At 55.9% G+C, this 19,552-nt stretch overlaps 1 protein-coding gene across 3 annotated transcripts; it reads right to left on the minus strand.

Annotated features, from left to right (window-relative positions):
- Positions 1 to 6,560: 6,560 nt before the first annotated feature.
- FRS3 (fibroblast growth factor receptor substrate 3) lies at positions 6,561 to 19,170 on the minus strand. Of its 3 annotated transcripts, XM_038162741.1 has the most exons (7): positions 18,976 to 19,170; positions 14,769 to 14,898; positions 14,518 to 14,606; positions 13,576 to 13,762; positions 10,438 to 10,599; positions 9,742 to 9,893; positions 6,562 to 8,921 (listed from the first exon to the last, which is right to left on the minus strand). In XM_038162741.1, the coding sequence occupies exons 3-7, from the start codon at positions 14,581 to 14,583 to the stop codon at positions 8,049 to 8,051; spliced, it is 1,440 nt and encodes a 479-aa protein (XP_038018669.1). In that variant the 5' UTR covers positions 14,584 to 14,606; positions 14,769 to 14,898; positions 18,976 to 19,170; the 3' UTR covers positions 6,562 to 8,048. The 3 variants fall into 3 exon arrangements, with proteins under 3 accessions (XP_038018668.1, XP_038018669.1, XP_038018670.1); XM_038162740.1 differs by lacking the exons at positions 14,518 to 14,606; positions 14,769 to 14,898; positions 18,976 to 19,170 and adding an exon at positions 13,897 to 14,455 and having other exon boundaries at positions 6,561 to 8,921; XM_038162742.1 differs by lacking the exons at positions 14,518 to 14,606; positions 14,769 to 14,898; positions 18,976 to 19,170 and adding an exon at positions 13,897 to 14,457 and having other exon boundaries at positions 8,094 to 8,823.
- Between the last annotated feature and the right edge of the window lie 382 nt (positions 19,171 to 19,552).

Below are 19,552 nucleotides of genomic sequence, written 5' to 3' on the forward strand. Positions count from 1 at the left end.
TTCCTCCAGGATGGACCCCAATTCCTTCTCTCTGGTTTTCCAGGGTGGTCCCCAGGTTCCTTGTTTCATTTCCTCCAAGGTGGTCTCCAGGTCCCTCTCTCATTTCCTCCAGAGTGGTCCTCAGGTTCTTCCTCTGATTTCCTCCAGGGTGGTCCCCAGGTTCCTCCTTTTGTTTCCTCCAGGATGGTTCCCAGGTTCCTTCTCTCATTTCCTCCAGGGTGATCTCCAGGTTCTTTCTCTCTGTTTTTCCAGGGTGGTCTGAAGGTTCTTCCTCTGATTTCCTCCAGGGTGGTCCCCAGGTTCCTTCTCTCATTTCCTCCAAGGTGATCCTCAGGCTCCTTCCTTTTTCCATGATGTTCTCCAGGTTTCTTTTCTCGTTTCCTCCAAGGTGGTCCCCAGGTTCCTCCTCTCATTTCCTCCAGGATGGACCCCAGGTTCCTTCTGTCCGTTTTTCCAGGATGGTCCCCAGGTTCCTTGTTTCATTTCTTCCGTGATGGTCCCCAGGTTCCTCCTCTCATTCCCTCCAAGGTGGTCCCAGGTTCCTTCTCTGCCTTGCTCCGAGGCGTTCCCCAGAGCAGCCCTGCCTTCTCCTCTTCCTCACCATCCCAGACCTTCACTCCAGGGCATGAGCTCGTTTCCATGTCCTACCTGCTGCTCCTTTCTCTGTCCGAAGAGAAATCACCCAATTTCCCCATTCTTTGGTTCATTTTGAGGAGCACACGGTTCCCTCCCCATCCCACATCCAAAGGCAGGTGCTGCAACCCCCAGGAAGGCGCCACCCACCCTCAGGGTTTAACCCACACTCCACATCCTCCCAGAAAGTCCAAAAAATTCCTTGTTTGCTTTTTCTTTCCGTGAAAACAATAAAACACGAGCACACGGCTCCCAAATTTCCAACAAGCACCCAAACTTTCTGAGTTATAACTCAGAATGGGTAAAATACTCTGAGAAATACTCTTAATAATTTATAATACTGAGAAATACTCTTAATAATTTATACTACTCTGAGAAATACTCTTTAGAAAACGGACCAAAATGGGTTTGGTCACAATCTAAATATTTTTTAGCAAACAAACCAAAGCTTTTTTGAAATGACTGAAATATTTTCTGGCAGAGGGGCTGTTACCCAGATATTTTCCAGAGCTCCTCCAGGACTGCTGGCATCCCAAATCCAAGCAAGACAGTCTTGGAAAAAGCACCTGAGGGAGTTGCTGCAGCAGGAATTCGGGATTTGGGGTTTCCAGCAGCAGAGGCCCGGTGATCCCGGGGGATGTCCAGGATTTCCCCCGGGGCCTGGCTCGGGCCACTCCCTCTGCTTTGCTCTCAGTTTCTCTCCTCGGTTGGCCTGGTGGCCCAGCTCCAGCTCAGGGAATCCCATCTCTCCACGCCTTTCCCGGGATTCTGCAGCGGGTGAGCCCAGCACTCCAGGGGAGCCCCTGGAAGCCGGAGCAGGGGAGGTTCCGTGGAGACCTCACGGCCCCTTCCAGGACCTGCAGGGGCTGCTCACCAGGACCTGGAGTGAGGGACAAGGGGGAATGGGTTCAGGCTGAAAGGGAGGAAATTTAGGTTGGATATTAGGAAGGAATTCTTCCCTGTGAGGGTGGGGAGGGGCTGGTGGAATTCCCAGAGAAGCTGTGGCTGCCCCTGGATCCCTGGAAGTGTCCCAGGCCAGGCTGGATGGGGCTCGGAGCAATCTGGGATGGTGGGAGGTGTCCCTGCCCATGGCAGGGGTGGATTAGGATGATTTTTTTAAGATTCTTCAAACCCAGACCAGGCTGGGATGCTCTGCCCCCAGAGCAGCTGTGTTTATGAACCCACGGGAGCGCTCGGATCCTCCACGAGCTGCTTTTAGTGTTTTGTTTCCAAAACAGAGGCCACAGTACACAGGAACAGCTTCCTTCACATCAAAATAAAGATTCCTCTTTTTCCTGTGAGCAAAAGATGGGTAAATAAACCGTAAACGCATGGGTGGGCTCCAGGTCAGGCCTTCAGATTCCCAAACCAGGGGAGGATCAGCCACTTCTTGATGATCAAAACCCAAAGGGGCCCAAAGGGAGCTGGAGAGGAATTTTGGGCAAGGAAAGGACAAAGGAAATGGCTTCAAACTGGCAGAGGGAAGCAGCACCAGGAACTGTCTTGTAAGGGTCTCCCCGTGGGTCACCAGCAGGGACAACCACCTGTTCTTAAGATATTTGTATGAGAATCCTTTGTTAGGATTTTCTTCTTTTGAGAAGTTGAGGAATTTTAGGAAAGAAATGTAAATAATGATTATTTGTTGTCGTGGAATGTAATAAGTGTTTCCTTGATTGGTCTGTGTTAAGTGTTTTTATTTAACAACCAATCAAGGATGCAGTTAATTCAAACTCTTTAAGAGCTACAAGGTTTTGTTATTTATTTCATTTTATTTTCATTTTACTTTTTAATATTTTTAAATTTTGTTAGCATAGTTTTAGTTCAACTTTTTTAATATAATGTATATCATAATATAATAAATCAACCTTCTAAACATAAAGTCAGAATTCTCATTTCTTTCCCTCTCCCACAAAAACCACACCCACCCCCTTCCATTTATCCTGTTCAGTTCCACACTTCAAGGCAAGCCAGGAGCCCTGCTCAGGTCACAGAGCTGCTCTTCAGACAGGCCCTGCCTGGCTTTCCCTGGAATTACCTAGAAAGATTTTCCTGGGGTTTGGAGCTGATCTGATGAGCTCTCAACACCCCAACGCTACACCCCAGAATAGCTCAGCATTCTTTGGGAGGCATGAAAGGAGCAGGAGGCTGATGTGACAGCGTCAGGAGCAAAAAAGGTTTAATAAAGGCAAAATAACAAACTCAAACCGATCCAGGTGCCACAGGCTTGTGCTCCTGGTAAAGACACCTCACAAAAGTGATTTGGTTTCTTGGTTCTGTCCTTTTCTACTCAATGGCCCAGGCGGGACCTTTTGGCTCATGGCCAATTAGCTGTCCCCAAACTTGAGGTGAAGCCCCAAGGTCCTATCAGTGATTTTTCTACCTGATCACTGGGAGAAAGTTCTGGGCTCTTTCCTTTTTGGGGGACAGAGGAAAGCTCTGTCCCTCTGTCCATAGGGGGCACATTCCTACAATCACCCAAAGGAACAACTGCACAGCCAGCCCTGGCTCAGAGCAGCTCAGCCCCCGGGGCACCTCTGCTTCTCTGCCCCATCAGAAATGTTCCGTGGCCAGGACCACGGGTGACAATGACAGCAGGAGCTCGAGGTGACACTGAAGCATCTCGGCCTTTCAGCTGGAAAAATCCCATTCACTCTGGGAAGGAAAACAAATGAAATCCCATCTTCCCAAGGAGCCGTTTCCATCCCCTGGCCTGTAATTGCCAACTTCAAAGCTGCCAGGGCTCCCACGAATGAAGCAGCAGAACCCAAACCTGTTCTGCTGCCTGTGAGCAGCACTTCCAGACCAGCCAAGTTTGGGGAAAAGACAGAATCCCCAGAAAGACTGAGGGCAGCCTTCCCAGGGGCTGGAATTAGGAAATGGGCTCATTAGCAGTCATTCATTAATGATCCTCCGCTTGAGAGGGCTGAGCAGAGTCACGCAGAGAGACAATGAGAAAGCAGGGAGCTGGAAATGCCACCCCTGGTTTGGTTTTTCTGCCAGTAAACAGCGCAGCTGAGGTAAGAGAAACAAGAATTCCTCAGAAAAAAACAAACACGCTTGAGTCTCTGCAGAAATAATGATCCTTTAACCTTCAGAACCTCCCCTTTCCCCTCCCTGAAGGGCAGGCAGAGCTCACAGGGATTCCAGCCTCGCCTCCTTCCCCGAGGGAAAAGCAGGCACCTGAAATGGGCTAGAAAAGAAAAAAGCCTCCCAGATGAGACAATGGAGCACTGGAGAAGCTCTGTTCCTATTGGCAGTTCTTGGGGAGAAGCTCTGCTCCTATCAGTGGGATTTTGGGGAGAAGCTCTGCTCCTATCAGTGGGATTTTGGGGAGAAGCTCTGCTCCTATCAGTGGGATTTTGGGGAGAAGCTCTGCTCCTATCAGTGGGATTTTGGGGAGAAGCTCTGCTCCTATCAGTGGGATTTTGGGGAGAAGCTCTGCTCCTATCAGTGGGATTTTGGGGAGAAGCTCTGCTCCTATCAGTGGGATTTTGGGGAGAAGCTCTGTTCCTATCACCGGGTGTCCCAGTCCAGTTTCCCACCTGCTGCTCTGCATCCATGGGGAAAGCCCAGCAGAAAGTGTCAGACCCAAAGGAAAATCCATAAAATCCGCCTTTACCGGGTTCCATAAAGGACACAACAGACTGGGGAAACATTCCCAACCCGAACAAAACATCCACGGGGAAAAACAGACCCCAAATCACAGAACCGAAGGGATGAGAGGACTCGGATTCCCGAATTCCTGAATTCCCGAATTCTCGAATTCCCGAATTCCCTCATTCTCAAATTCCCTCATTCTCGAATTCCCAAATTCCCGAATTCCCGAATTCCCTCATTCTCGAATTCTCGAATTCCCGAATTCCCGAATTCCCTCATTCTCGAATTCCCTCATTCTCGAATTCCCGAATTCCCTCATTCTCGAATTCCCGAATTCCCGAATTCCCTCCTCGCCTCCCAGTGCCAGCCCGGATGCTCCTCGGAAGCGTTTCCCCCACGGCCACTAGAGGAAGCTGCGACACTGCGCCGGGAGCATCCCAAAAGTGTCACCCGAGCTCCGGGGACCGCGGGGCAGCCCCGAACGCCCCCGGCCCTTCCCTGCGCTCCCACTCCGCCAAAAACGAATATCATGGATTTCTCAAAGTGCCTCAGCGCAGGCACCGCTCTGGGGAAGTTTTCCCAAAAAAGAGGGAAAATCAGCGGGATGCGAACCCTGAAATCCCGAATTTCCGTCCTGGCACCACGATTGGCATTTAATGGCTCCAGCACGGAACAACCCACGAGAAACAATGGGCTGGGAGCGGCTGTTGATCCCCAAAGCTTCCCGGGGGCGTTGGGATGGCGCTGGAGCTCAGCCTGCAGAGCCAGCAGGGCCAGGCCACCGCGGGGAGGGGACACGAGGGGACACGAGGGGACACGGGGCACAGGGTGCCCCACGCTGGGATGTGCAGCTGCCTTCAGCTCCATCCTCAAGGCCCGTGGAATTCTTCTCCTTCCTGGAAGAGGGGCAGCAGCCTCCAGGATAAGCAGGCGAGCACACTGTCACTTGTCACCGCTCCCGGATCCGCCAGCGAGGGAAGGGACACCCGGGTGGGACTGCCCAGAGCACCTGGAGCAGGTGGAAAGCGGCAGCTGGAGAGGTCCCAGCCAGATTTGCCAACACAAAGCTCTCGTGGAAAGAGAAAGAATTTCTCTCACTGAAATGGGATTGCCAGGTTTTTAGGGAACCCCAGAGCTGGAGTTTTGGATGCTGAGAATTTTGGATTTGCTGTGCTGACAGACCCTGACCCCCAGGAGAGCACCGCGTTTGACCCGGACACGAACCATCATCTCACGTGCCTTCAACCCCGACCCCGGCAGAGGCAGAAGAAAGAAGCCAAAAACCAGAACTGCAGCGGAATTCCCTGATCCCAGGAGCTCCCGGAGCCTTCCGTGCCACCCTCAGGGACACGTGGCCGTGCTGGTGGCTCTGGGCAGCACCCAAGGACAGCCCCAGCCCCGAGCTGCTGCCACCCAGGGCACGAAGAGCCCACCCCAGCACCTTCCCTGGAACTGAACCCGCCTGGAAAGGGCCCTCACCTCCTCCTCCCTGGAAATGGGAAACATTTCATCCTCTTCTCCCTTTCCGCTGTCCCAGAGGGTGACACTGACAGCTCAGAAACTCTTTATTTAAATACTTTATTTAAAGCTTAACGCAGTTAACTTTTATATATTTATAGATAGATAGATAGATAGATATAAACAATTTCTTCTCTCACTTCCCTAAATGAAAGCTGGATTTAGGGGGATACATTACTTGGGGCGGGGGTTGTTTTTATTTTGTCCTTCAAATAAAGTCATTTGTTATACATATAAAAATATATTACTTGGGTCTCCTTTCAGTTACAGGTGACACAAGGGACGGACAAAAGAATGGAAGACAAGCACAAGGACTTCCAAAACAAAGAGGAAAACCAGTGGATGAACATGTGGCACACTTGGAATTTATAGTGCAACAGCAAGCCAAGAACTCCACGCTCTGCGACACAAACATGGCACCACTCAGACTTGGGACACGTGGCCTTGCTCCCAACGGGGTCACGGCTCAACAGGACACGACAGCACCAAAAACCAAAAAAAGGCTGAACTCCCAAAACCTGCAGCTCGAGCTGCCGGCCCTTGGAGCTGGGGGATGGGGCTCTCTCCTCTTCCACAGGTGTTAACTGGGAAACATCGAAGGACAGGGGGACACGAGGCTTGGAACTGCAGCCAGCTCCTGTCCCAGGAGGAACACGGACACAGGCAGCAGGGAGGTGGGGATCCAGGGCACCCCAGAGCATCCCAGAGCACCCCAGAGCATCCCAGAGCACCCCAGAGGATCCCAGAGGACCCCAGAGCACCCCAGAGAATCCCAGAGCACCCCAGAAAATCCCAGAGAATCCCAGAACACCCCAGAGGATCCCAGAGCATCCCAGAGCACCCCAGAACATCCCAGAGAATCCCAGAGCACCCCAGAGCACCCCAGAGCATCCCAGAGAATCCCAGAGAATCCCAGAACACCCCAGAGCACCCCAGAGCACTGCTCTCCATCGGAACAGGCACAGAACTCCAGGGAAAGGCTGAGGTGCCGCGTGTCCCACGGGGAGGGACGAGGGGACATCCCGGGGCAGCTCAGCGCCGCCCCGGCATCGAGACAAAAATCCACAGCAAAAGGCCACGAATGTACCCGGAATTTGAGTCCTTCCAGGGCTGTAGTTGAGGGAACAAACTGCACATTCACTCCTGACACCGCGCCGAGGCTGCCGCCAGCCCCAGGCAGGCACGTGGGCGTAGCAGCGGCTTTGATGCCGCTCCAAGCTCGGCTGCCCGGCGGCTCCGCTCCCACTCCCACGGCTCCCATTCCATTTCCCACCCACCCGTGCAGTCAGCCCCCAGTTCATCCATTCTTCATTCCCAGCTGCTCCTCTCCACAGTGTTTTTTCCCCCCAGCTGGTGGCTCAGCAAAGCCACCAAGCTGTTTGGGGACCTGTCCCCCCAGGCAGGAGCGAGCCCCGGCGAGCGCAGGCTGCAGACTGGCACCGGTTTGGCAGCAAACTGGGATGCAAAGGAGCAGTTCATAAATAAATAAGTAAACAAATAAATAAACCCACAGCACTTCTCAGCAGCTGCCAAATAGAACCTTCATAAAAAACAAAAAAAAAAAAAACCAAAGCAGGGTATGGCACAAGTGAAGTTTTCTAGACCAAACTTCCACTCTCCCTCATGGTTGTGGCCTTTCCCTCCTCTTCTAAAGCAGGGGAGGGAATTTAAGGATTTAGGCAATCAGGTTTCTGTGATCACAGTGTGTGCCCATGGCTCTGTGTCCTCCTGGCTTCATTGCAGCTGCCCAATTGAAACTGGATCTGAGACAGGGACAGAAGGATAAAAAGCTTCAGGAACAAACAGTGAGCCGAGGGGGGAAAGGCCACGGCGCGAGCTCCCGCCTCGCCAGGCACCACCGGCACCACAAGGCAAACCCCAGCTCTGGAGTGGCCTCACCACAGAGCTCTCCTGGAGGTGTGGAACCCACGGGCAACGGGCTCCATCTGCACAGAGCTCCCGGAGCAGCTCCGTTTAGGGAGCTCTGCCCCAGGCACTGCCCAGCTGGCTCTGCCCTGCCCCGCCCCAGGCCGTGCCACCTCCCTCCCGCCCGCAACTCAACCCTCAAGAGTCACCAAACATCCCACAAGGCTTGAAAAACGAGCAACACGGAGAGGGGAGGACGGACAGACGGACGGACAGACGAGCCTCGACAGCAGCAGCTGCAGGAGCCAGGCCGGGCCCTGCAGGGGCATGGCGAACAGGGAGGGCGATGGCGCGTGGGAGCCACGCTCAGGGGGGCAGGACACGGCGAGGGGCAGCCACCAAAGCCACGACAACGGGGCTGGCACTTGGGGCCCTCACAGGGGCAGGTCAGTGCTGTTGTGCCGAGTTTTCCTCGAGGTGCCATTGTCCCTGGGCAGGGCCCGCTGCAGGCTGGACATGGCCGCCGTCTTCTTGAGGTCGATCACGGCGTACGAGTCGGTGCGGCGGGCACCGGGGCTGGCAGGGGGTGCCACCCTCGCGTCCTGCTGTCCCTTGCAGGGCTCAGGCTCCAGCTCCACCTGGATGTAGTTGAGCTGCCGTGGAGGCTCCGGGCAGGGCCGGGGGAAGTCGAAGCTGAAGACGTTGGGCAGGCGGCTGCGCCGGGGCCTGGGCAGGAAAGCGCGGCGCGGCTCCGAGCGCACGGAACTCTGCAGGGGCTCCTCCTCGCCCGCCTCGGAGAAGCCGTTTGGGGACGGCGTGGGCGCCGTGCCAGCGTCCTCGTCCCCGTGCCGGGCCGGCTGCAGCTCCCAGAGCGGCGGCAGCGCCGGCAGGTTCTCGTAGTGCAGCAGCGCCGAGCGGCGCTGGGAGCAGCTCCCGTCCTCCCGGGAGGCCTTGGAGCGGCCAGGCCGGCACAGGGACGAGGCGCTGGGGGCCACCAGCCCGTTGAGGTTCTCGTAGACGCACTGTGGGGACGGGCACCCCTCCTGGCACTCGTTGTTGTTGTTGTTGGCGGGGCAGAGGTGAGGCCGGCATTCCCGGGGGTGCCGGCACAGCCGGCGGTAGCCGGAGGTGGGAGCCAGCACGAATTTCACCTCCCCTGGCTGCAGGAAGACCTGGGGGTTTCGGTCTTCCAGGGAGCAGCTGTGGTTCCTAGGGGGGAAAGGAGGGTGGGCTTCAGGCAAGGAGTGCATACAGTGGCGGCCCCTCGGCTCCGGCTCCCCGGTGGCCGTGTTGACGTAGGTGTGGGACTGCAAGGAGAGAAGCAGAGGGACAGTGAAAGGAGGAGACAGCACAGACCAGAGCGAAGCACCAGGAGAGGGGAATTCGTCAGTGGGTGATGAGGAGAAAAGGATTGTGGAAGTTGGGAAGGTTTTGGGAGGCAAAATGGAGAAGTTGGTTTGGGTTTTGTGGGCTGGGAGAGAGACGACGAGAGTGCAGCTGCGGATACACACTGGGTGTCCTCGTGGATGGACATCTGCAGGAATTCCCTCATGGAATGGGTGCTCAGGCTTTGGAAGGGGCCGCCCAGGCAGGTTTGGAGTGCCCATCCCTGCAGGCGTCACCTGGATGTGGCACTCAGTGCTCGGGGTGGGGACGGGGCACAGGTGGGATTTAATCTTCTCCAGCCTCAGCGATTCTGGGGGTCTGTGTCACGCTCACGTCTCACAAACTGTGTCCTCCAGTGGCTCACAGCTGATCCCACAACCCTCCCACCTGCCCAGGCCTCCCTGGGGGTGGCTCAGACCAGCTGGGCTGTTGTAGGAAAAACCTAAAAATTCTACAACTGTGAGCAAAGAGCTGAACCTCAAAACCAAAACCAAAACGGGTCAGAATTTAGGGGCTGTGTGACAGCTGGCAGGTCACTGCCACCCAAACACCAGTGGGTTGAGGACAGAAGTCAGATTTTTTTTGACAGAACACCAGTTCTAGTGAAGTATCAAAGAGCAGGAGCCTCCAGGAGTGAAATGAATTAAAGAGAACAAAAAGAGTGACAAGGTGTGAGGATCCCCTGAGCTTTGAGTGAGGGAAACCCAGAGCTGCCCCCAGCAGAGTTTGGGATGGGTTTACCTGCTCCTCGGGCCCCAGGAGGGGGTGGGTAGAGTCTTCCCCCACAGAGGAATGTCTCAGGCTGCTCACTGAGGGGTGCTGGGCTGCAGAGTAGGACAGGGAGTCTCCAGGGAAGCTGTGAAATCCATTGGGAAGTCCAGTGTAGCCCAGACCTGAGAGAGAATCAAGGCAGAGGAGCATTAAATTGTACAAAATACAATTATTACACTTTCAGAGTGAGCTGGGCTCTTGTGGGCACCCTGGAAGGTAAAAGCAGCCTGTCCAGGGGCCATGCCAGTGCTGGAACACACACACTAGGGCCAGGCCCTCCTTTACATCCAAGGAATTCCTCATGGAGGCAGGAACTGAGCCATTCCAAAGCTCCTCCAGAACCACAGCTGGCCCTGCAGGAGGGCTGCAGCCACCCCTGAATGGCACTGCTGCCACCACCCTGACCACAGGGTGTCAGGCCATCCTCTGACTCTCTCAGGGCTGCTTTGCATCACTGCATTTTCATATTATTTTTATTTTCTCCCTCATAAAGAACTGTTGTTCCTGCTCCCACATCTCCCCCCAAGAGCCCCTTAATTTCAAAATCACAGTAATTAGGAGGCAGGGGGTTTACATTCTCCATTCCAAGGGAGGCTCCTGCCTTCCTCAGCAGACTTTTCAAACCAAGACACTGCCCAGCCCTGTGTCCCCGTGCTGTCCCCTTACTGGTGGGGCCCTGGGGGCTGGGGGCCAGCTCCCTGTCCGAGGGGTGGCTGTTCCTGGTGACCACCACGGGCTCCTCCACCACGTTGATGCTGTTGCACTGCATCAGGTCCTGCAGCAGGTTGAAGATCTCCTCTGCTCGGGAGCACTTGAAGGCAAAAATCCCTGCCAGGGACAGAGAGGAGGGTCAGGACAGCAAGGAAGGGATCCTGCTTTATAAAATACGTGTGGTTGCCATGTCTGAATGAATTCTGGTTTATTCTGCTGTAGCTCAACACCGTCAAACCACAGGAAAACAACCAAGAGCCCTGTGGATTGTTCAGGAAATAGCAGCAGAAATCATGGAATACAGAATGGTTTGGGATGAAAAGAACAGAAATCACGGAATACAGAATGGTTGGGATGGAAATAGCAGAAATCATGGAATACAGAATGGTTTGGGATGAAAAGAACAGAAATCACGGAATACAGAATGGTTGGGGGTGGAATAGCAGCAGAAATCATGGGATACAGAATGGTTTGGGCTGGAAATGACAGAAATCATGGAATGCAGAATGGTTGGGGTTGGAAATAGCAGAAATCATGGAATACAGAATGGTTGGGGGTGGAAATGACAGCAGAAATCATGGAATACAGAATGGTTGGGGGTGGAAATGACAGCAGAAATCATGGAATACAGAATGGTTGGGGATGGAAATGACAGCAGAAATCATGGAATACAGAATGGTTGGGGTTGGAAATAGCAGAAATCATGGAATACAGAATGGTTGGGCTGGAAATAGCAGAAATCATGGGATACAGAATGGTTGGGCTGGAAATAACAGCAGAAAACATGGGATACAGAATGGTTGGGGTGAAAATGACAGAAATCATGGAATACAGGATGGTAGAGAGAGGCCTTTAAGATGATCCAGTTCCGCTCCCAACCTGCCACAAGCCCAGGCTGCCCTGAGCTGCCCCCAGCCTGGCTTTAAACCCCCTCAGAGCTGTGCCAGCTCACCCCACACGGGTGTGGGGGGCCAGGCGAGCTGCTCACCCCTCCTGTCCGAACCCCCCTGGCACCCCCTCCATCCTTCTCCAGGGGAGAATCCAGGCAGTGACTCCCCAAAGCTGGGCTGGGCACGGGAGGGAGGGATGGGATGGGAACGTCACGTTTTTAAAAAGCTCTGGGATTGAGGAGTCTGTCCCCAAAGGAGCAGCCCGGGAGCCAATCCCGGGCTGGCACACACGCACACACCACAGCCATGGCAACAGGAACAGCCTGGCAACAAGGGCTGCTCCCAAAGATCCTCATTTTCCACCTCCTGGCCAAAACAACCCGGCTGGATCTGCCCTGCATCAGCTGGGGAGCAGCACCAGCTGAGGGGGGCTCCAGGTAAAATTAACAAGCAGGATGAAATCCTACAGGGAAGGGAGAAAACAAAACACATCACCCCTCTCATTTCTGCCTAAAGAGTGCCTGATAAAAACTCTGCAGGATGTGAGAGCTCTGCTTCATCCCCCCTGCCTGCACCTGAACAGAACCAAACCACGCAGAGGGCAGAACTTTCATCCCCGGATTGAATGTTCACCCTGCAAAAGGCAAAAAACAGAAAGCAAAGGACAAATTCCCCGTGGGAGAGGAAAACCCCTCTGAAATAAACACTGAAGAGCAGCAGATGCCAGTGCAGGTTCACACAGACCCTGAGCACTCACGGGAGTCCTTTTGGAGCTTACAAACACATTACCAGAACGAGGAAACAACTTTTTCTTTTCTCCCAGGGGATGCAGATGCCAAGGAAATGTTCAGCTCTTCTAAAAAGCAACAGAGCCAGACTGGTGAAGGAACCAAGAGGCAGCACTGCAAAGCTGTGGTTCCTCCATTCCCAGACCATTCCCAGTGCTGCTGGGACTCGGCACCAGCCCCTGCGTGAGTCACTCCCCTCTCCACGCTCACAGCATCAGGGAAACGTGGGATTCCTTCCCCCCGTCACAAAGTTCCAAAATCAGAGCTCTGAGCAGAACCGAACTGGGAGGATGGGACTGCAGAACCTGGAGCTGGAACTGGACAATGAACCCCAGTTTGGAAATGGAGCAAAGCTGATCAAAGAGTGAAAACTCGTGACCAGGCGTCCACCTTGGGTGGAGCCACGGCCAGGCTCTTGCACTGCCCAAGGTGCATCCTTGAAGGGCTACCTTGGGCAGGTGGGGCAAGGTGAGGGGACAGGGACAGCCCTTCCCCAGCAGCTTTGTCACTGTATTTTAATAAATAGGGGTCACTGTCACTGTATTTTAATAAATAGGGGTCACTGTCACTGTATTTTAATGAATCCCTGTTTTATTCCTTTAACTCCGTCCAGCCTCTGTTCTAGGCACCCTCTCTGGGCATCGAGGGGAGACAAATCTCAGCATTGCTGCTCCCAGGGAGCCCCCAGGGACTGACCCTGCCCCAGGGACTGACCCTGCCCCCAGGGACTGACCCTGCCCCCAAAGAGCCCCCTCAGGGACTGACCCTGCCCCAGGGAGCCCCCAGGGACTGATCCTGCCCCAGGGACTGATCCTGCCCCAGGGACTGACCCTGCCCCCAAAGAGCCCCCCCAGGGACTGACCGTGCCCCAGGGACTGACCCTGCCCCCAAAGAGCCCCCTCAGGGACTGACCCTGCCCCAGGGAGCCCCCAGGGACTGACCCTGCCCCAGGGAGCCCCCAGGGAACCCCTCAGGCACTGCCCTTGCCCTGTCCCAGCCCTGGCACTGCCCCTGGCCGGTGTGGCACTGCCCCTGGCTGGTGTGGCACTGTCCCTGTCCCAGCCCTGGCACTGTCCCTGGCTGTTGTGGCACTGTCCCTGGTCGGTGTGGCACTGTCCCAGCCCTGCCCCTGTCCCAGCCCTGTCCCTGTCCCAGCCCTGGCACTGTCCCTGGCAGGTGTGGCACTATCCCTGGCTGTTGTGGCACTGTCCCTGGCCGGTGTGGCACTGTCCCAGCCCTGCCCCTGTCCCAGCCCTGTCCCTGTCCCAGCCCTGGCACTGCCCCTGGCCGGTGTGGCACTGTCCCAGCCCTGTCCCAGCCCTGGCACTGACCCTGGCCGGTGTGGCACTGCCCCTGGCGGGTGTGGCACTGTCCCTGGCGGGTGTGGCACTGCCCCTGGCTGTTGTGGCACTGACCCTGGCCGGTGTGGCAGCGGCGGCCGCTCTCGAAGGAGAAGAGGTTGGCGTCGAAGCCGTAGCGCCGCAGGCTCAGGTACGGCCACCGCACGGCGTCGCGCTTGCGCGTGTGCAGCACCAGCTCCCGCTGCGTCAGCTCCATCACCCCCGAGCCCAGCTCGCGGCCCTCGTCGTCCACGTTGGTCACCTGCAGGGGACACGGGGCACATCGCAGGGGTCAAACCTCTAGAGTTTGGGGTGTTATATGTGAAAAATGCAGATTGTTGTTACGTTTGCTTTTCCGAGCCAGGTTTAACAAGCTCTGGAAAGAATATCACACACCCGAGAGAGCTCAGCCACCTTTGGAGGCACAAAGATCAGCAGGATGGCTTCTGCTGCAGTGCTGGAAACGAAAAGGTTTAACAAAAGGCAAAATAACAAACAGGAAACACCGAGCCAGGTGCGAGAGATCTCGCTCCTGGTGAAACACCTCACAAAAGCCATTCCTTTCTTTGTTCTCTTCTTTTTCTGCTAAATTGCCCAGGTGGGACTTTTTGGCTCCTGTCCTATTAGCTACCCTTAAGTTTGAGGTGAAGTCCCCGAGGTCCTGTGAGGTGGCTTTTCACCGAATGGATGAGAGGAACTCCCTTCTTCTTCCCTTTGGAGGGGGACAAAGGGCGGTTCTGTCACTCTGCCAACAGGAGGCACACTCCTGTTTCTCTCCATTTCTTCCTTGCACTTCCCAAGCAGAGGCAATTTAGCAGCAAATACAAACACATTTTCAGCAGGAGTTTCTTAAGGAAAGGGAAAAAAAAAAACAGAAAATAAAAAACCCAAGCAGTAGTGATGAATTTGCAAATCCTCTGGAGGGATGTCTGTGCGCAGGGGCAGGAGTTTGCTCTCCCCTCGTGCAGTCAGAGCTGTCCCAGACCCTCTGATGGGCTTGGAAGGATAAAAACTGACCTTGAATTTGGTGGGATGGTTGTCCGGGATGCTGTCTGGGCACAGACAGCTGCAGCAGCTCCCCATGACGCCAGGCAGAGGGGCAATCCCTGGGGACAGGACACAAAGGGTGGCACGGTCAGATCCCAAATCCCCCTCTCCCAGCATCTCCAGCTGTGCCCTTCCCATCCCAGTGGGTCTGGAGCTCCAACTCTTTGCTCTGCTCCTTGATTAATGTCACAAATGTTAATTAAAACCATTTTTTTTTTTACCATTAGGCAGTTGTTGGATTTGTTGTGGAGGAGTGAGAAGGAATTCCCACTGCAGTCCCTCTATCTCCCTCGGGACTTCATGGCAAGCAGGTTTCACCTAAAACAGGAGGGGAACACTCCCATCTTCCACCTGGCAAGGAGAACACAATTAAACAGTGATAAAAGCAGAGCAAATGAAAAAGCAGGGAGTGGGAGAGTGACTGAACTTCCCTTCAGACAACCCAAGGAAGGCAGGTGCATTTTGTGTTTAATTAATTACATTTACATCAACACAGAAAACTCTGCGCAATGAAAAATACACAGCTAAAATAATTTTTAAAAAAATTAAATAAGAGATATTTTATTTCCTGGCTTGGGGATCCTACAGAGGAGTGGGGTGAAGAAGGTGAAGAAAATAAAACTGAGCAGCCAGGGGTGGTGAGGCAGCAGCTGCTGCTGAGGAGTGTGAAGGTGCCTTCACTGCAGGGAAGGTCCTTCAGGGTCAGAGAACCAGCACTGCTCTGCCTTGGAGTGGGAGAAGCAAAAAAAAAAGGCCAGAAAACACAAAAACTCTGATATCTGATCCAGAAAACACAAAAACTCTGATATCTGATCCAGAAAACACAAAAACTCTGATATCTGATCCAGAAAACACAAAAACTCTGATATCTGATCCAGAAAACACAAAAACACTGATATCTGATCCAGAAAACACAAAAACACTGATATCTGATCCAGAAAACACAAAAACTCTGATATCTGATCCAGAAAACACAAAAACTCTGATATCTGACCCAGTCAGGGCAAGGATCAGGCAGGGAGGAGGCAGTGAGGAACACTCCTGGGTTTTCTTTTAATTGTAGTAAGAAATGGGAAATTCTGCTGTCCCTGATGGGAGCTTGGCCAGGTGACAGGGGGTGATGCCAGGTGTGCCCTGAGAGCAGCTCGGTGTCTCCACCTGATCCACCAGGATCCCCAGCCCGGCACCAGGGCAGGAAATGGCAATTTGGGAGCCTCTTCCCACTGGAAACCTCCTTCCACTGGAAACCTCCTTCCATCTGGGACCCTCTTTCCAACTGGGACCTCCTTCCACTGGGAACCTCTTTCCATTGGGAACCTCCTTCTATTTGGGACCCTCTTTCTATTTGGGACCTCCTTCCCTCCTTCCACTGGGACCCTTTTTCCATTGGGAGCCTCTTTTACTGGAAACCTCTTTCCTTGGAAACCTCTTCCCATTGGAAACTTTTTTTCCATTGGAATCCTCTTCCATTTAGGAACCTCTTTCTGCTGGAAACCTCTTTCCATTTGGGATCCTCTTTCCACTGGGACCCTCTTTCCATTGGAAACCTTCCATTGGAAACCTCCTTCTGTTTGGGACCTCCTTCCATTGGAACTTCTTTCTGTTGGAAACCTCTTCCACTGGGAACCTCTTTCCATTGGAAACCTCTTTCATTGGAAACCTCTTCCACTGGGACCCTCTTTCCTTTGGAAACCTCTTCCACTGGGACCCTCTTTCCATTGGAACATCTTTCCATTGGAAACCTCTTCCATTGGGAGCCTCTTTCACTGGAAACCTCTTTATTTGGGACCTTCTTCCCACTGCAAGTCTCCCTCTCTGCCAGACTCTGCCTCCCCCTGCTCCCAAGGAAACCAGGGATCACAGAGTGGCAGAGCTGCCCTGGGCCCATTCCAGCGTGGAGGGAGGGGGAAGAGCCCCACCGGGGCTGCCCAAGGGTCCCACTCCATTTCTACATCAAAACAGCTCCATAAATCACCTCCCACTGCAGCCCTGCGCCTTCCCTTCGGCCCTCGGAGAATTCCCCACCGTGCCCCGGCCCTGCCAAGCGCCCAGGAGAGGAAAGTTTCTCTCTTAGCAAGCTGAGAACAAACAGAGCCGGTGCCAGCTGCCCTCCTGCACACAGCTGCCAGCCCTGGAGCGGCACCACCCCTTCCCCGTGCACCCCTGAGCCTGCCCCGGCCAGCCTGCTGCTCCTCCTGGGCCCAGCAGGGATTCATTCCCCTCACAGCACAGATCCTGCTCCTCCTGGGCCCAGCAGGGATTTATTCCCCTCACAGCACAGATCCTGCTCCTCCTGGGCCCAGCAGGGATTCATTCCCCTCACAGCACAGATCCTGCTCCTCCTGGGCCCAGCAGGGATTCATTCCCCTCTCACTCAGCACAGATCCTGCTCCTCCTGGGCCCAGCAGGGATTCATTCCCCTCTCACTCAGCACAGATCCTGCTCCTCCTGGGCCCAGCAGGGATTCATTCCCCTCACAGCACAGATCCTGCTCCTCCTGGGCCCAGCAGGGATTCATTCCCCTCTCACTCAGCACAGATCCTGCTCCTCCTGGGCCCAGCAGGGATTCATTCCCCTCACAGCACAGATCCTGCTCCTCCTGGGCCCAGCAGGGATTCATTCCCCTCACAGCACAGATCCTGCTCCTCCTGGGCCCAGCAGGGATTCATTCCCCTCACAGCACAGATCCTGCTCCTCCTGGGCTCAGCAGGGATTCATTCCCCTCACAGCACAGATCCTGCTCCTCCTGGGCCCAGCAGGGATTCATTCCCCTCAGAGCACAGATCCTGCTCCTCCTGGGCTCAGCAGGGATTCATTCCCCTCACAGCACAGATCCTGCTCCTCCTGGGCCCAGCAGGGATTCATTCCCCTCTCACTCAGCACAGATCCTGCTCCAGCTGATCCAGGGGCTGGCTCCTCTCTGCCTGGGCTCTCCCGCTCCCACCTCAGCAATTCCCTCAGGAACTGGGAGAAGACATTCTGCCCTTTCCCTCTTTCTTCACCCCTCTCCTCTCCGTGTGTGAGGGGTCAGCCTGCAGCGCCGTGGCTCGCCAAGGACAGCTTTTACCCTGAGAACTGAGCAAACAAACTAGAAACCCACCAGGAGCCCCCTGAGCACTGCCTCAGCAGCACCCCTTCCACACAGCCCCTGGATTCCCCGCTCTCCCAGCTCCTGCTCTGCACTTCCAGCTCACCTCACCCCTGTTTGCCAGTTCAGAGCCCCTAAAACCACCCCAAGAGCCCAGCACGGTCCCCACAGCAGGACTGGGTCCCTCCTAAGGCCACCAGCCCCATCCAGACCCCCAGGGTCCCAACCCCAAATCCTCCTCAGCCCTGCCTGGACCAGGCTGTCCCGAATTCCCGGGCTGTTCCCATCCTCCTTAAACCCAGAGCTGGAGAAGCAGGATCCCCTAATCCCAAAGGGCCAGGGGGGCACCCTGGCACCCCCTGCACAGGGACACCTCGTGTGGGAAAGCACCTGGCCGCACATCAACCCCTCCAGGACAGGCAGGGACAGGGACGGGAGGAGGAGGGAGCGGGGGACAGCTCTGGGGGCAGGAGGGGGACAGGAGAAGGGGACAGAGGAAAGAGGAGAGGGGTGGGGGACTGAGGAGGGGCTGCAGGGGGGAAGAAGGGGATGGAGAGAGGAGGAAAGGGATGGGAGGATGGGGAAGGGGATGCAGGGATGGGGAAAAGGATGGGGGAAGGTGGAAGGGGCTGCAGGGACATGGGAGAGGATGGAGGCATGAGGAGGGGGATGGAGGGAGGAAGAAGGGGATGGAGGGAGAAAGAAGGGGATGGAGGGATGAGGAAGGGGATGGCAGGAGGAGGAAGGGGATGGAGGGAGCAGGAAAGGGATGGTGGGAGGAGGACAGGGATGGAGGGATGAGGAGGGGGATGAAGGGAGGAGGACAGGGATGGAGGGATGAGGAGGGGGATGCAGGGATGAGGAGGGGGATGCAGGGATGAGGAAGGGGATGGAGGGATGAGGAGGGAGATGGAGGGAGGAGGACAGGGATGGAGGGATGAGGAGGGGGATGCAGGGATGAGGAAGGGGATGGAGGGATGAGGAGGGGGATGCAGGGATGAGCAGGGGGATGCAGGGAAGGGGATGGAGGGATGAGGAGGGGGATGCAGGGATGAGGAAGGGGATGCAGGGATGAGGAGGGGGATGCAGGGATGAGGAGGGGGATGCAGGGATGAGGACAGGGATGCAGGGATGAGGAGGGGGATGGAGGGATGAGGAAGGGGATGGAGGGAGGAGGACGGGCCTGCAGAGCCCGTGGGAGCGAGGGGCCTGAGCAAGGGGCGAGTCCCGGGGGCTCGGGGGGATTGGGCTGCGAGGGGCGGCCGGGGCAGCCCGGGGAGGGCACGAGGGGAGGGGGACGGGGGCGATGCCGCGGCCCCGCTCCGGGCGCTGCTCGGTACCTGAGGCGCTCCCGGCTCCGCCGTGCGGGACCTGCGGCCCGGAACGCTCGGCCCGGCCCTTCCCGGGGCCCGGAGCGCGTCGGGGCCCCCGGCCCGGCCCTGCCCCTGCCCGGCCCGGCGGGTCCGGGGGTCCCCGGTGGGGCCCGGAGCGATCGGGGCCGGGCCGGGCCCGCCGGAGCAGCGACACCGCAGAGCGCCGCAACGCCGCCAGGGGGCGCCAGGGGGGCGCGCCGCCGCCGAGGGGCGGGGCTTTGGTGGGCGGGGCTTTTGGTGGGCGTGGTGATGGTGGGCGTGGCCTGGGTAAGGGGTGAACGGGAGGGTTTGGGGGGATCGGTGAGATTTGGGGGGTCAGTGGAGGGTTTGGGGGCCAGTGGAGGGTTTGGGGGTCAGTGAGAGGATTTGGGGGGTCAGTGGAGTGCTTGGGGGTCAGTGAGAGAGTTTTGGGGTCAGTGGGGGGTTTTAGGGGATCAGTGGGGGGTTTTAGGGGATCAGTGGGGAATTTTAGGGGGTCAGTGACAGGGTTTGGGGGATCTGGGGAAGGAGAGGGGCTGGGGGGGTCAGTGCAGGGGGATTTGGG

Source organism: Motacilla alba, chromosome 26, assembly GCF_015832195.1.
Source record: "Motacilla alba alba isolate MOTALB_02 chromosome 26, Motacilla_alba_V1.0_pri, whole genome shotgun sequence".
NCBI lineage: Eukaryota > Metazoa > Chordata > Aves > Passeriformes > Motacillidae > Motacilla > Motacilla alba.